Source organism: Notechis scutatus, chromosome 3, assembly GCF_049901735.1.
Source record: "Notechis scutatus isolate UNSWTSFEM ecotype Mainland chromosome 3, rNotScu1.2, whole genome shotgun sequence".
Lineage (NCBI taxonomy): Eukaryota > Metazoa > Chordata > Lepidosauria > Squamata > Elapidae > Notechis > Notechis scutatus.
Window position 1 is genome coordinate 21,512,012 of NC_142011.1, and position 15,746 is coordinate 21,527,757.

Here is a 15,746-nt window from a genome sequence, read left to right on the forward strand (position 1 = left end):
CATCCAGGCCATGCAACCTGTCCCTCCGAATCAGGGAGAAAAGGGCTTTTACTCCCATCTCTTTGGGGTGCCCAAGCACTCTGGGGGTTGGAGAGTCATCCTGGACTTGAAACGGCTCAACCGTCACCTTATCCAGCGTAGGTTCAATATGCACTCCTTGCAATCTATTCTTTTAGGCTCCAGGCGGGGAGACTGGTTATCTTCCATAGATCTTTCGGAGGCATTCCTCCATATTCCAATCAGGGCCCTCCCATTACAAATTCCCCAGGTTCTGTCATAATAGCCTTCACTATCAATACGTGGCCCTACCCTTTGGACTGGCATCGGCCCCCCGGACCTTCACCAAGGTCCCGGCGGCCCTGGCGGCTCATCTCAGGAGCGTTCCCGTCCGCCTCCACTGCTACTTGGACGTTATCCTTATTCTATCCCCGTCCAAATTCCAGGCAGTCAGGGATACCAGGGTCACCCTCTCGCCTTATGGGCACACGGGTTTCTAGTCAATTGGCAAAGAGCCAACTTACCCCTTCCACCTGAATCAACCTCTTGGGTGCCATAATTTATTCCGTTTCTCAAAGAGTTTTCCTCTCTCCGGAGAGGTTCCTTAGCATTCAAGCCCTGGTCAAACAGAGCAAGCGTTCAAGGAGGGTGGCCTTGCTGGACTTCTCTGAATTGTTGGGCAAAATGGTGTCACCCATCTCTATTATTCCCTGGGCCCGTCTACACAGTAGATCCCTCCAGTGGCTCCTGCTCCCGTTCCAACGATCCGGAAGAAGCAACTCGAAGGCCAGAATCAGGGTCCCTCCAAGGGTCCTCACGTTTCTTCTCTGGTGGACCAATCCCGCCATCAACAGAGGCCACCTCTTCGCGGAACCTCAATGACTCTCCGTCACTACGGACGCAAGCCTGTCCGGTTGAGGCGCTCATCTCGACTCGCTCTCGGCACAGGGCAAATGGTCGCCGACCGAGCAGAGGTGCAGTATCAATTGGCTAGAGCTTCACGCTGTCCATCTGGCCCTGTGCAGTTTTTCCTCAGATCCGCAAACATCACGTTCTCGTTCTCACGGACAACGTCACGGCCAATGCCCATATCAACAGGCAAGGGGGCACCCAGTCCATCCAGCTAATGAGGGAAGCCGAGCGCCTTTGCCGCTGGACAGAATCCAACCTCCTATCTCTAAAAGCCGAACACATCTCCGGAGTAGACAATACTCAGGCGGACTGGCTGAGCAGGGCCACGGTGGACCAGGCAGAATGGCGTCTCCATCCATCCCTATTCGAGGAAGCGTCCAGAATATTCGGCCTTCCGGTGGTGGACCCTTTCGCCTCTCCGTCCAACACTCAGCTTCCACGGTTCTTCTCCCGGTATCCGTCTCACCGGTCGGAGAATCACAACGCCATGCTTTGCCCATGGCCCCCAGGGCTCCTATATGCCTCCCCTCCGCTCCCGTTAGTTCCCAGAGTAATACAGAAACTCATTCAGGAGAGGGCAGACCTTCTCCTGGTGGCTCCCTATTGGCCCAGGCGACCGTGGTTTGCGGACCTCCGCTTTTTATCGGTAACGCCCCCATGGAGGATCCCCCCGGACTGGGTCTCCCTCTCTCAGGGGCCCCTTCTGCATCCGGAGCCTCATGGCTCCAGTTAGCCGTCTGGAGGTTGAGCGGATCCGCCTGACTAGTGAGAAGCCCTCAGTCAAGTCATCGACACTATTTTGGCCGCCAGGCGACCTTCCACTACACGAATTTATGATGCCACTTGGAAGGGGTTCTGCAAGTGGTGTAGCGGGTCTCAGATTGATCCCCTCTCTCCCTCTGTGGCTCAGATCCTAGAATTCTTCAGGAAGGCCTTCGCAAGGGGCTCGCACCTAACACCCTGAGACTACAATTTTCTGCCCTCTCGACCGTGGTCTCCTGTGATAACTACGGTTCCCTTTCTCATCACCCCCGAATTAGATCTTTCCTTAGGGGCGCCACCAACCTGTGCCCTCCCACTGTTCACAGGTTCCCCACATGGGACCTCATCAAGGTCCTCGTTTATCTTACTCGTTCCCCGTTCGAGTCTTTGAGGGATTCATCCCTTCAGTTTCTCACCTTTATGGTAGTTTTTTCTAGTAGCTATTACTTCTGCTCGTCGAGTTTCGGAATTAGCAGCTCTGTCAGTCAGGAGCGATCTATGCGTGTTCCATGCAGACCGAGTGGTCCTTCGTCCCGACCCCACCTTCCTACCAAAAGTCAACTCTCCCTTCCATAGGTCACAGGATCTGGTTCTACCAAACTTTTGCCCTAGGCCCTCCAGGGGCAGGGGGGTCCTCTGGCACTCCCTAGATGTTAGAAGGGCCTTGCGTATATATATTAAGCGCACTCAATCCATGAGAAAGTCGGAATCCCTCTTCCTATCCTTTCAACCCAGGTCACTGGGGCTTAGGGTTTCTCCTTCCACCATCAGTCGCTGCATCAGGGCCACCATTGCGAGGTGCTACCTTTCCCATTCTCTGCCCGCTCCGGGTGGAATAACCGCCCATTCCACCAGAAGTGCAGCCACCTCGGCGGCCTGGGCCACGCAAGCCCCCATCGCTGACATTTGTCGGGCAGCCACCTGGACCTCTCCGTCCCCGTTTATCAGACATTATAAAATAGATACGTACGCCTCAGCGGAGGCCTCTTTTGGCCGACGGGTCTTACAGAGGATCATCAGTGATCCGGAGGGGCCTTCGGGCCAGACGGAGTCCCACCCGTAGGACAGCCCAGCTTTGGTATGTCCCAGTCTCTGGATGCTCCGAGCGGCTCGAGGAGAATGGGCGTTGGTTCTTACCTGATACGCCCCTTCTCGGCGAGCCGCGAGGAGCATCCAGCCCCACCCTAATTTCTCCGTCTGGTGGGGACTCTTGCTTCAGCCAAGGAGCCAATAGTAGATTAGAAAGAATTAATAACCTCTCTTCTCGTTATCGCAAAAAACTGGGGAGACGCTGCGCGATACCACGTGAGGGGCGGAGCGTTTCCTCATCTAAAGCTCAGCCTGCAAGAAGAGGACTCAGAAGCACATCCCAGTCTCTGGATGCTCCTCGCGGCTCGCCGAGAAGGGGCGTATCAGGTAAGAACCAACGCCCATTTTATAGGACGGACTCGACAAGCACACTACGCAGACAAATGGCCATCTTGTCCACTGTGCTGCGCTACCTGACATTGAAAGTCGCCTTCTTAGTGACTATCACCTCGGCCAGGCGCATATTGGAACTGGCAGCTCTTTTTGTCAGAGAAGACCTTTGCACCTTCCACACAAACAGAATAGTTCTGCGGCTGGACCCCTCCTTCATCCCTAAAGTTAACTCCCACTTTCATAGGGCTCAGGAAATTGTCCTACTGGATTTCTGCCCTCCATCTCACGACCTGGAGCACAGATGGTACACTCTGGATGAAAGGAGGGCAGTCCGCAGATATATCAAAAGAACATCATCGTATCGTAGAACTGAAGCCCTGTTTGTCTCATTTCAGCTGTCTTCCATGGGTACCAAGGTCTCACCATCAACCATAGGCTGTTGAACAAGGGCTTGTATAGCCAAGGCCTACGAGACTCAAGCTCTCCCTGTACCCAGATGAGTAACCTTCCATTCAAAGTGCAGCTACGACAGCTGCGTGGGTGACGCAGGCTTCACTTGATGACATCTGCAGGGCGGCAATATAGTCCTCCTGTCTCCCTTCGTAAGGCACTACAAACTGGACACACTTGCCTCCGCAGAGGCGGCCTTTGGCAGAAGAGTATTACAAGTTCATACAGATGGGGGATCACAGGACCAGACTGCTTCCCACCCATAGGGACAGACAGCTTTGGTATGTCCCATGTGTGTGGATTCTTCAGTAGGCATGCTGGAGAACAGGCATTGGCTTACCTAAATGCAGTTTCTCAGCATGCCTTTGAATAATCCACTCCCACCCTGGCAGCTGTCTGGTCCAGCGTCCAGATGGGAGGCCAAGCCAATACTGCAATGAAGATCATCAGGTGGTTGCGCTTTCTTCATGACTGGGGGCTTCCTGGCCCTGACAGGAAGAGGCATGGCAAAGATTGATGACTCAGTCTCTGGACAGAAAGGCAGACTCAACTCGTGTGTGTGGATTTTCCAAAGGCATGCTGAGGAACTGCGTTCAGGTAAGCCAACACCTGATTTCAATAATGGACTGGATGTGGTAGAACAAAAATATTTAATTTAAAAATAAATCCACGTAGAATAGTGATGCTATTATTATGTAAGGAAATTAGAACACCGTAGTGAACAGTTCATCCTCTTTTGAGTTGAGTTGTACACTCCCAAAGCAGACTGGGAGCTCTCTTTGATGCTTTGCCATGGAGGATTTGCAGTAAGCTTTCTATGAAGAAGCATCTTCATTTAATTATGGCCACTGTATCGGCTACAATTCTTACTGAACTACTCAGATTTCACTATAGTTATCCATGCATTGATGCCCATATTGATTATTGGAACACTCTTTATGCTTGAAGACCATATGAATGTTACATGTACTGCTAAATATGATATATAGGCAACTAACTGATATAAGACACAGGGGTCCTACTTACAAAGCATAAAGGTCCTAAACAATTTAAGACCTGAGATCCCCCATTGCCAACCTGATAGGCCATTAAAATCTTCAAGAGATATCCTTATAACGCTTCTCCTATTCCTGTTTGCCTGGCACCTAATAGAAGACCACCTGTATTTTCTCATGTATATAGAACATACTCCTTCATTAATGATATTTGGAGTCTACTTTCTCAACAGTCTGCAAACTCTTAGAAAATTTTGTTAGGCCTTTAATTGTTCATTTTAATACCAATTTCAGTATCAATTTAATTTCTTACTCTGCCTTAAATTATCACTGTGAGAAAGTGGGGCATAAAATAGTCAAATAAATGTTACACTGCATGCAATATCAATATCTTGGCCAAAATATGCTTGCTTGAGCACACTGATAGTGGTTATTTGGATTACAGTGGTCCTCAACTTAGAACCATTTGTTTAGTGATTGTTCAAAGGCACTGGAAAAGGTACTTATTTTTCACTTACTGACCATTGTGGCATCCCCATTGGTAATGTGATTAAATTCAGGTGCTTGGCAATTGTCCTGTGTTTACGACAATTGCACTGTCCTAGGGTCATATGATCACCATTTGTAACCTTGCCAGCCAGCATTCTACAAGCAAAGTCAATGGGGGAAGCCAGATTTCCTTAACTGTGTGATTCATTTAACAATTGTAATGATTCGTTTAACAAATGTAGCAAAAAAAGTCATAAAATGGGTCAAAACTCACTTAACAATCGCCATGCTGAGCAATGAAAATTTTGTGCTCAATTGGGGTTGTAAGTTGACAGCTAGCTGATGTACTATGTACTGTTTCATACCTTACGTATTGTTTTCAAACTCTTAAGTAATTGGAATGTTTCATAAAGCATCCCAATATGTCTAAGAAACTGAAATAATGGCTAAATGGCTTTCATTGAAACTAAAACTAGCTATACACAAGTTTCAAATAGCCTATATTTCATCTTTGAATTCATACACTTTCTGCAGTTTGAAGGAATATTTTTTATTTTTGCACACAATCACATTTTATGTATTTCATTCAATTTATACAGCCATCCATTTCACATACATGACTGTGGGTGACTCACATGTAAAAATGATAAAAAAAAACAAGTTAAAACATATTAACCAAAAACATGATGCTATGCTATGATACCATCTTTTATTTTTGTAAAAATAACATTTGTATAAACACTTCAATTATTCGAAGTGGTTTTAAAATATATACAATAAGATTTTTTTTCAAAAAATGATATCAATGCACAAAACACATAGTGAATGTGCGTAAAGGGTTCCTTTGTATTATGATATATATTGGTGCATATGTCAAGAATGGTAAATATTTTGTCGTTAATGGCTGTCCTCATTTTTTATTACTTCTTGAAGGCTCCGAAGGTGAGTTCTGGTTGAACAGTCTACATTCAATTCTTTGAAGGCTTTAGCATCTATGTAATTTTCTTTGCTGGTTGGGAATGTGTAAGAAATTGTACTACTAATATTCTGTTATTTTGTGCTGGATTTCAGAGAAAGAAATCTAGAGACCAGAAAATCATAGATTGAAATTCATACTTTGTCTGCTCCAAACTTGTTCAGTATTGTTCCTTTTTATTGGCAGCTATTCTTTATTATCCCAGGCACTACCATTGGAGATTTTATAATTAGGGATGTCTAGGATAAAGTACAACTTTTCATAAAAGACATGTTCTGTCAGTGAGCATAGGGAGTACAGGTGGCTTAAAGAAAAGTTGCCGTTTTTCCTGAAAGGGGTAGTGAGTATAATTTTGTTTTAATGAATCAAAACTAATCATGTTACTGAAGCTTGTTTTTTATCTGCTGCAGAGAGGTGTGAAGCAGTTTTGAGAGAAAATATTTGTCTGCTTGTTGTTTTTGTATCTAGGAAACTTTACAAAAGTTAGCTTGTCCTTATGTCAAGAATAATACTTCAACTGTATTATGTGGTTTTTCTATTAGTGGTACCTAAATATGAGCCAGTTATACTACATTGTGCTACAGACCATACATAAAGAAGTGACACAAATGTGAAAAATAGATATGAACTTGGATCTACCTAGTCACTTGCATTGACTTGTTCACACGCTATTGCCACAATTATTTTATTTGCTTAATGTTAATGTTTGCAAAATTTACCATTTCCACTACAAAATACTGCTCGTTCCTATTTGTTCTTCCTTTCCATCCTTTCTTAGATATTCTATTTTCCATCCTTTCTTATTCTATTCTACTTATTTATTATCTAATTCTACTGATCCAATTATTTTATTTATGTTTCTATATTTTCTTTTTTCTTTGTTGAAAATCTACCATAACATTGATTACTTTTTGAATGAAAACTTTAAAATTTTATTTTCATAATTAATATTGATTTAACATAGCTTAATAAAATACAATCATAATGTAATGTTACCCAGTTATTTCCCAAGTAGGTAATGGCATTGGTTTTCTCCCCTTTATATTAGCTGCTGTTTAAGCTTTTTTTAAATCTATAATGAAGATAATTTAATTTCAAAATATGTCTGCTGAGTTTTTATTTGATAAAATGGATTTTATTTCTAGTGTTTCCATGTTCTGTTGGATCATTCTCTTTGATAAATGTCACCCCACCCCCCTTCTTATTAAAGTCCGTTTGATGGTAAACCAATGTTTCATTCTGATTCATTACTACAGGCATTAATGCTACTTCCTACCAGAAGTCATAAGATTAAGAAGCTACAGAAGAGGAAGTTGCATGAATAGAAAGGCTCCAGGAATTCATTGCCTTCAACAGCTACAAAGGGGTAGGTATATGATTCTTTATACATCTGGGTTTGAATTCTTAGATACTTGATAAGGTAGAGGTCAGTGATTCAGGAGGATGATTTCCAAAACAAAATTGTGAGTATTGTTGTGTCTGTGATCCATGAACTGAAACTTGGTACATTTTGCATATTATCAAATGAACATTTTTGTAATATAATTACATACTGATTTTACTCACAGTATCACTCATTTCCCTGTCTCCGCTTCCAGTATTAACTGGTCACTGAGCCATTGAAATATTTCTTACAGAAATGTGAAAAAGAAAAATCCCCTTTGCTGTCCCTTTTAAGGGGAAAAAGTGGTCAACATTTCAAAGGTAAACAGTGATACCTTCCGTCTCCCCATTTTCTCATCTTTAATTCTTTTGCCATAATCATTTGAGGCTTTGTAGTTTTGACTATTTTTGATAGGGATACAGTATATGAGATTTAACCAAACCTTCCTTTGCCTGATCTTTCCACCCCTTTGCAGAGCAGAGAAATTGGATTTCAAGAGAATTAAGTTTTTTTTGCTGTTCTGCACATTGAGAGCAATATAATCATGCCAGCAATGGGAAAGACTGCCTACAGAAATTACTTGCTATCTCTTTCTCTCCAGTCTTTCTGGTCTGCATCAGGGGACATACACATACTGACTGTAATGACAATCACATAACTGAGAGAGATTGCAAGGGTCATAAATGGGCCATAAGGTTATTTTTTCAGTATCACAATTTGAAATAAATAGTTGGTAAATGAATACTATCTATATTTGGAGCAATATTCAAATATTTATGTGCTATGGTTTTGGAGAAACCATTCTTGTCAAAAGAGATGATGTAGAGAGGCAGTCCTTCTCACTCTACTTATCAGGATAATAGTGCATGCAGCAGTTGAGCCCTAGTTATAGTTCATTAAAGAATGAGAGAAACATACAGCTGGAAAAAGATTTCATAAAAATTAAAATTCTGTAATGAAAAAACATTTCTAGAAAATAAATAGATATCTGGCTCATGGAAAAGAGAAAGTCAACAAAGAAATCCACAATTTAGCCATCTGAAATATATACTAAGAGATTCATTGTCACTGTAGAATTGTACTGATTTATGCCTCTGAAATATTTTCAGAATGATATGTATCAGAGTGTGTTATTTCTGAAGCTTTGAACTGGGTCTCCAAATCACATCAGTTTATTTCTGGATACCTTTAACTTCATATATATATATAGAGAGAGATAAACATAGAGGTAAACACACACACATATATGCACAGACATAAAAATGAACATTATGAAACAATTTAGTCAACATTTTTTGAAAATGACAATTTCTGTTTTTGTATTACATAATTTTATACAGTTTACATTTCAGCATCAAATTACTAAATATTTGTATTTAATTGTTAATTAAAAGAAGTGAATTATAAACTTCTGATTTTTCATAATGTATGTAAATAAGTCATTATGGTTTTGGATCATTTTGGATGAACTTCATTGTTATTAAGTCGATGGTGCTGAGTATAATTACAGGTCTAGTAACCAGATGAATGTTGATGGTTGATACTGAAATTTTATATTATTAACAATTGAGAATATTGTTAAACTGTAAAGTTATATTGAAATGTATTGTGTAAAATATTGGGAGGGGGTTATAAGGCTAATAAAAGTTAATTGCTTCAACTTTTCAAGGTATACATTAAAGTTTAAGATTTTAAGCAGAAAAGCACTATACTTTAAAAAAGAATGGTTTCAATAACTTTTTGAGGCATTTATCTCATTTAAAATTATTTATTTATAATTTAAATAAAAGCAGTTATTTATATGGTAGTATTTTACTTTATTTTAGTTCACTTTAGATGGTAGTATTCATTTCAACAACAAAAGAAAAATACCAAGCTGTAGATGAGAAATTTGTGAAAGCCAGCATGTTTCTTATAGATAAACTATTTAATTGTTAAGCATGGTGACTGCTATATTTCTAACATAAACATCACTAATTGCACAGGTCTTAATTTCAATTCATTCTGTTGGTGCCACAGAAAATTATGCATTATATGTATCAAGATTAGGGTGTGTGTGTGTGTGTGTGTGTATGGATCTTTGGTTATTCGGGTTTTCTCCCGCGTAAGATTGGAAGTATCTAGGCAACGTTTCGATGAAGTCTCATTCATCATCTTCAGGCTTCTGTCTTCAGCTCTGTGCTTCTCAGAGTGATGTGAGCTTGCGGCTGCTTCTTCCTTTTAACTGCTAGTGGGGGTGTGACTTGATTGGGTGGGGGCTTGGCTGTGTTCTGATTGGGTGGGGGTGTGTTCTCATTGGTTGGGGTTTGGCTGTGTTCTGATTGGTTGGGGGTTGGCCATGTTCTGATTGGCTGGAGGTGTGTTCTGTTCAGGTGGGGGCTTGGTTGTGCTCAGGTTGGTCTTAGTTACTGGGGGATTTGAACTGGTGAGCTGTGATCTTGCTGTTTGGCTTCGAGTTCGTGGTCGTGCTGCATCTTCATGGTGGGGGTCAGTTCGCTTCATGTATGGCTCAGAGGGGTTTGAAGTGGGTAGTGATGCAGCTGCAGTGCGGCTTCTGGTCTGTGGTCGTGTCTCATCTTCTGTGTGGGTGTGAGTCTGCTTTTTACGTGGAAGTGTGGTGGTGGCATCTCGTGTGGCCCTCGTGGGTGTGGGTCTGGTGTCATTCATCATGTTAGGTACTCGTCTGTTCATGAGGGCGGGTTTCCAAATGGCTGGTAAGCGGGAGGTGTCATCTCTTTTATTCATGCTGTGTGGGCGTTTTTCTATCTCTATGGCTTCTCTGATTATTTTGTTGTTGAAGTGTTCGGTTTTGGCGATAGTTCTGGTATTTTTAAAGTCAATCTCATGTCCTGTGGCTTTGAGGTGTTGGACCAGGGAAAAGGTCGTTTCTTCTTTTTTGATTGAGTTCTTATGTTCTTCAACACGTGCACTTATTCTTCTGTTAGTTTGTCCAATGTATGTGGTGGGGCAGGCGGTGCAAGGGATTTCGTATACTCCTTGGTTTTCTAACTCGATTTTGTCTTTAGGGTTTCTTAGGATGGTGGATATTTTTCCGTTTGTGCAGAATGCTGTTTTAATGTTGTGTTTTTGGAGGATCTTGCTGATTTTGTCTGTAGTGCCTTTTATATATGGGAGGAGGGCTTTGCCGTTCTCTTGTTCTCTGTCTTGGATTTTGGTTGGGGTTTCTTTTTGGATTAGGTGGGTAATCTTCTTTCTTTGGAATCCATTGGCTGTTAGTACGTTGGTGAGAGTGTGTAGTTCGGTTTTTAGGTGTTGTTCATCAGCTAAGCATTTTGTTCTGGAGATGAGTGCCTCAGCTACGGAATTGATCTGTGCTGGGTGGTGGTGTGAGAGTGCGTGTAGATAGCGGTTTGTATGTGTTTTCTTCTGGTAGATGGTGTGTCCTAGGCAGCCATTGGGTTTTTGTATACCAAGACATCTAGGAAGGGAAGTTGATTGTTAGCTTCTGTTTCCATGGTGAATTGTATTTTGGGGTGTAGGCTGTTGAGGTGTGTGAGGAAGTTGTTCAGTTTTTCTTTCCCGTGTGGCCAGATTATGAAGGTGTCATCTACGTATCTGAGCCAGAGTTTGGGTTTGTGATCATATTTTTCTAGAGCTTGTGTTTCAAAGTGTTCCATGTAGAGGTTTGCGATGACAGGTGAGAGGGGTGATCCCATGGGTGCTCCTTCTATTTGTTTGTATTTTTGTCCATTGTAGGTGAAGTATGTATTGGATAGACAGTGGTTGGTCAGATCTAGGATGTGCTGGTGGGGGTGTATTTGTTTTGGATGGCTGAGAAGCACAGAGCTGAAGACAGAAGCCTGAAGATGATGAATGAGACTTCATCGAAACGTTGCCTAGATACTTCCAATCTTACGCAGGAGAAAACCCGAATAACCAAAGATCCACATACAAATACCCACAAGAACCTCAGAAAACAAATATTGCACCTCTACGAGGAGGAAACCCACCATCTGACCAGGACTTATGAAAAACTTGAAGTCCAAAGAGCTTCCATTTTATGTGACCTCGCATTCCTATGCAACTGCCGAGATCAAAATTTAATTCCCACAAGCTTCCAATTGAAATTCCACACCAACACAGCAGCCACCAAACGCATCCTAAAAAGAATAGAATTGGCCCTAATTAGAAATGAACTTCACACAAAAAGATTTCTCCTAGACCAAATCAACAAAGATCTCCTCACACTTCACCTCAGACTCAGCAACAAGATTCACCCCTTACTTTGGGACAAATCCAAACAACTCGCTGTCTGGAGAGCCGAAACACAGACCACCCTCAAGACAGACACACAAACCAACAAACTCAGAAAACTACAACAACACCAGAAACCAACTCCTCCCCCCTCACAGCCACACATGAAACAGTGCACAACATCTCAGACAAGATCCTCACCGAAGCCGAAACCAAGGTCCTTTCAAAAGGATTCAACTTTGCTGTCGCTCCCAAACACATCCCCACAGAAACCATCATATGCGGAGTTGAAACCAGCCTGACCAAAACCAACCCTGATGATGCTAATAGAATCAGACTCGAAATCACCAACATCCTCTGCACTAGCAAACCACCCAAAAGCAACTTATCCAAAGAAGAACAAACTGCACTACGTAACCTGAAAGAAGACACCAGCATAATAATCCTACCAGCAGACAAGGGCAACGCGACAGTGGTTATGAACACATCTGACTACCAAACCAAGTTAACCAACCTACTCCTAGACCCCACATACAAACCCCTAAAGACAGACCCCACCACCTACCTAGAAAAAACCACCAGATCCAAAATAAAAGCCTCCCCCATCAGTGAAGAAATCCAGCAAAGAATCATACCCAGAGAGAAATGCCCTAAGCTTTATGGTCTCCCCAAGATACACAAAGAAGGAACTCCACTTAGACCAATAGTCAGCTCCATAGGCTCACCTCTACAAAACCTAGCCAAATTTCTCGCCAAACAACTACAGCCCTATGCAGAATCCATCAACTCACATGTAAAAAACTCATTCCAGTTCATCGAGATCATAAAGAAACAAAACTTACAACCCAGCGACCTACTAGTGAGCTTCGATGTCATATCCCTCTTCACCCAAGTGCCAATAAAAGAAGCCTTGACAGCCATCCAAAACAAATACACCCCCACCAACACATCCTAGATCTGACCAACCACTGTCTATCCAATACATACTTCACCTACAATGGACAAAAATACAAACAAATAGAAGGAGCACCCATGGGATCACCCCTCTCACCTGTCATCGCAAACCTCTACATGGAACACTTTGAAACACAAGCTCTAGAAAAATATGATCACAAACCCAAACTCTGGCTCAGATACGTAGATGACACCTTCATAATCTGGCCACACGGGAAAGAAAAACTGAACAACTTCCTCACACCACCTCAACAGCCTACATCCCAAAATACAATTCACCATGGAAACAGAAGCTAACAATCAACTTCCCTTCCTAGATGTCTTGGTATACAAAAAACCCAATGGCTCCCTAGGACACACCATCTACCAGAAGAAAACACATACAAACCGCTATCTACACGCACTCTCACACCACCACCCAGCACAGATCAATTCCGTAGCTGAGACACTCATCTCCAGAACAAAATGCTTAGCTGATGAACAACACCTAAAAACCGAACTACACACTCTCACCAACGTACTAACAGCCAATGGATTCCAAAGAAAAGAAGATTACCCACCTAATCCAAAAAGAAACCCCAACCAAAATCCAAGACAGACGGCAAAGCCCTCCTCCCATATATAAAAGGCACTACAGACAAAATCAGCAAGATCCTCCAAAAACACAACATTAAAACAGCATTCTGCACAAACAGAAAAATATCCACCATCCTAAGAAACCCTAAAGACAAAATCGAGTTAGAAAACCAAGGAGTATACGAAACCGCCTGCCCCACCACATACATTGGACAAACTAACAGAAGAATAAGTGCACGCATTGAAGAACATAAGAACTCAATCAAAAAAGAAGAACCGACCTCTTCCCTGGTCCAACACCTCAAAGCCACAGGACATGAGATTGACTTTAAAAATACCAGAACTGTGCTGAAATGAGTAGATTGACATTTGAAATTAGAGAACAAGAAGATAAACAATTCTATGAAGTTTGGGATCTTTTTTATCAATGGTTAGATAAAACAATATAATAATAGAATATATATATATATTTTGGTTTTGATAATATTTTTAGAATATTATATTAAGATAGATTTGGTATGATTTTACGATTTGTTATAAATTAACTAAATTATAGTTATCTCGCTTAAGCATGAATTAGTTAAATTATAATCAAATGATTGTTTAATAAGGATATTAGGATATATAATTGTTGATTGATAATATGAGTTATTATGTAACATAATTATTATGATGACTATGAAATAGATGCACAAAAAGGAGTGATAAACCAACCGATACACTGTCTGTAAATTTATGAAGAATGATGATGTTCTTATGTTATGTTTTATGTTTTATGTGTTTTTATTTGTTGTTAAAATCAATAAAACTTTTACAAAAAAAAATAAAAAATAAAATACCAGAATTATCGCCAAAACTGAACACTTCAACAACAGAATAATCAGAGAAGCCATAGAGATAGAAAAACGCCCACACAGCATGAATAAAAGAGATGACACCTCCCGCTTACCAGCCATTTGGAAACCCGCCCTCATGAACAGACGAGTACCTAACATGATGAATGACACCAGACCCACACCCACGAGGGCCACACGAGATGCCACCACCACACTTCCACGTAAAAAGCAGACTCACACCCACACAGAAGATGAGACACGACCACAGACCAGAAGCCGCACTGCAGCTGCATCACTACCCACTTCAAACCCCTCTGAGCCATACATGAAGCGAACTGACCCCCACCATGAAGATGCAGCACGACCACGAACTCGAAGCCAAACAGCAAGATCACAGCTCACCAGTTCAAATCCCCCAGTAACTAAGACCAACCTGAGCACAACCAAGCCCCCACCTGAACAGAACACACCTCCAGCCAATCAGAACATGGCCAACCCCCAACCAATCAGAACACAGCCAAACCCCCAACCAATGAGAACACACCCCCACCCAATCAGAACACAGCCAAGCCCCCACCCAATCAAGTCACACCCCCACTAGCAGTTAAAAGGAAGAAGCAGCTGCAAGCTCACATCACTCTGAGAAGCACAGAGCTGAAGACAGAAGCCTGAAGATGATGAATGAGACTTCATCGAAACGTTGCCTAGATACTTCCAATCTTACGCGGGAGAAAACCCGAATAACCAAAGATCCACATACAAATACCCGCGAGAACCTCAGAAAACACAACACACACACACACACACACACATATACATACATATACATATATATATATATATATATATATATACACACACACACACACACACACACACACATATACATATATATACACACACACATGCACACACACACACACACACACACACACACACACAGAGTCCTACATCAAGATAATCATAAAGGTGATGGTTAATACTGAAGTTCTGTATTATCACCCATGTGATCAGCCCAATTTTACAATTCTTTTATGATAAATTACCACGGTTTTTAAGTGAACCAATGGTTCGCTATCAGTTTGCTATTGGCTAGTTTTATGAAAACCAAAAGTAAATGCTGGTTTGTGACCAAAGTAATGGCATGTGACTGCAAACACCCATAAATGTGGGTCAGTTGACAACCACCCAAAAATGCAGTGACATGACCACAGGGGAGTGATTATTAGAAGTTCGGAACTGAGTCATAAATGCTTTTTTGGGGCGGTCCATCATAGCGTAGGTCACCAGCTGTAAGTCGAGGACTACCTGTATTCTCTAAACACTTCAACTTTGTCAGAACATTGCTTAAAAGTTCTTCTCTTGATGCAACCTAAAATTACAATTGTCATTTTTTGCAAAGACAATATAACTCACTTTGATAGAGATTTAGCTTTAATAGACATAATACTGCTTATATACAAATGCTCTGCATTTACTTGATTATTTATTAGATTTATAGAGTACCCCAATCTGTTGGCCATACATGCTTTGAAAACTCCATCCTTTGCAGATCATTTGTGCTACTGTTCTTGATTGTATGTTCTGCCTATTTTGTTACAAGTGAAGCTTTTGTTACTTATTTCAGCTGCCTGTTTTACAGTCAGTTGTGCGTAACTTAACTGTGAAAGTCGGACTTCATGACAGCATGAATGATGTTATATACATCATAAGAATCAGTGTGCTTTGCATTTTTTTTTTTTTTGCACATAGTGAAAAATTCTTAATGTGTTTTCACA

General features: G+C 41.8%; 1 protein-coding gene across 4 annotated transcripts in view; it reads left to right on the top strand.

Moving 5' to 3' along the window:
- The window catches only part of ADNP (activity dependent neuroprotector homeobox), a 62,525-nt gene that overhangs the window by 35,944 nt on the left and 10,835 nt on the right, over positions 1-15,746 (top strand). For 2 of the 4 annotated variants that reach the window (XM_087959282.1, XM_087959283.1), the window contains exons 2-3: positions 7,260-7,369; positions 7,641-7,707. Coding sequence is in view for 2 of the 4 variants with exons in the window: in XM_087959281.1 (XP_087815407.1) it covers positions 7,321-7,369 (49 nt within the window). In the remaining 2 variants the exon portion in view is untranslated. The remainder of the gene's footprint in view (positions 1-7,259; positions 7,370-7,640; positions 7,708-15,746) is intronic. The other 2 variants (XM_087959281.1, XM_026664973.2) reach the window with 1 other exon arrangement.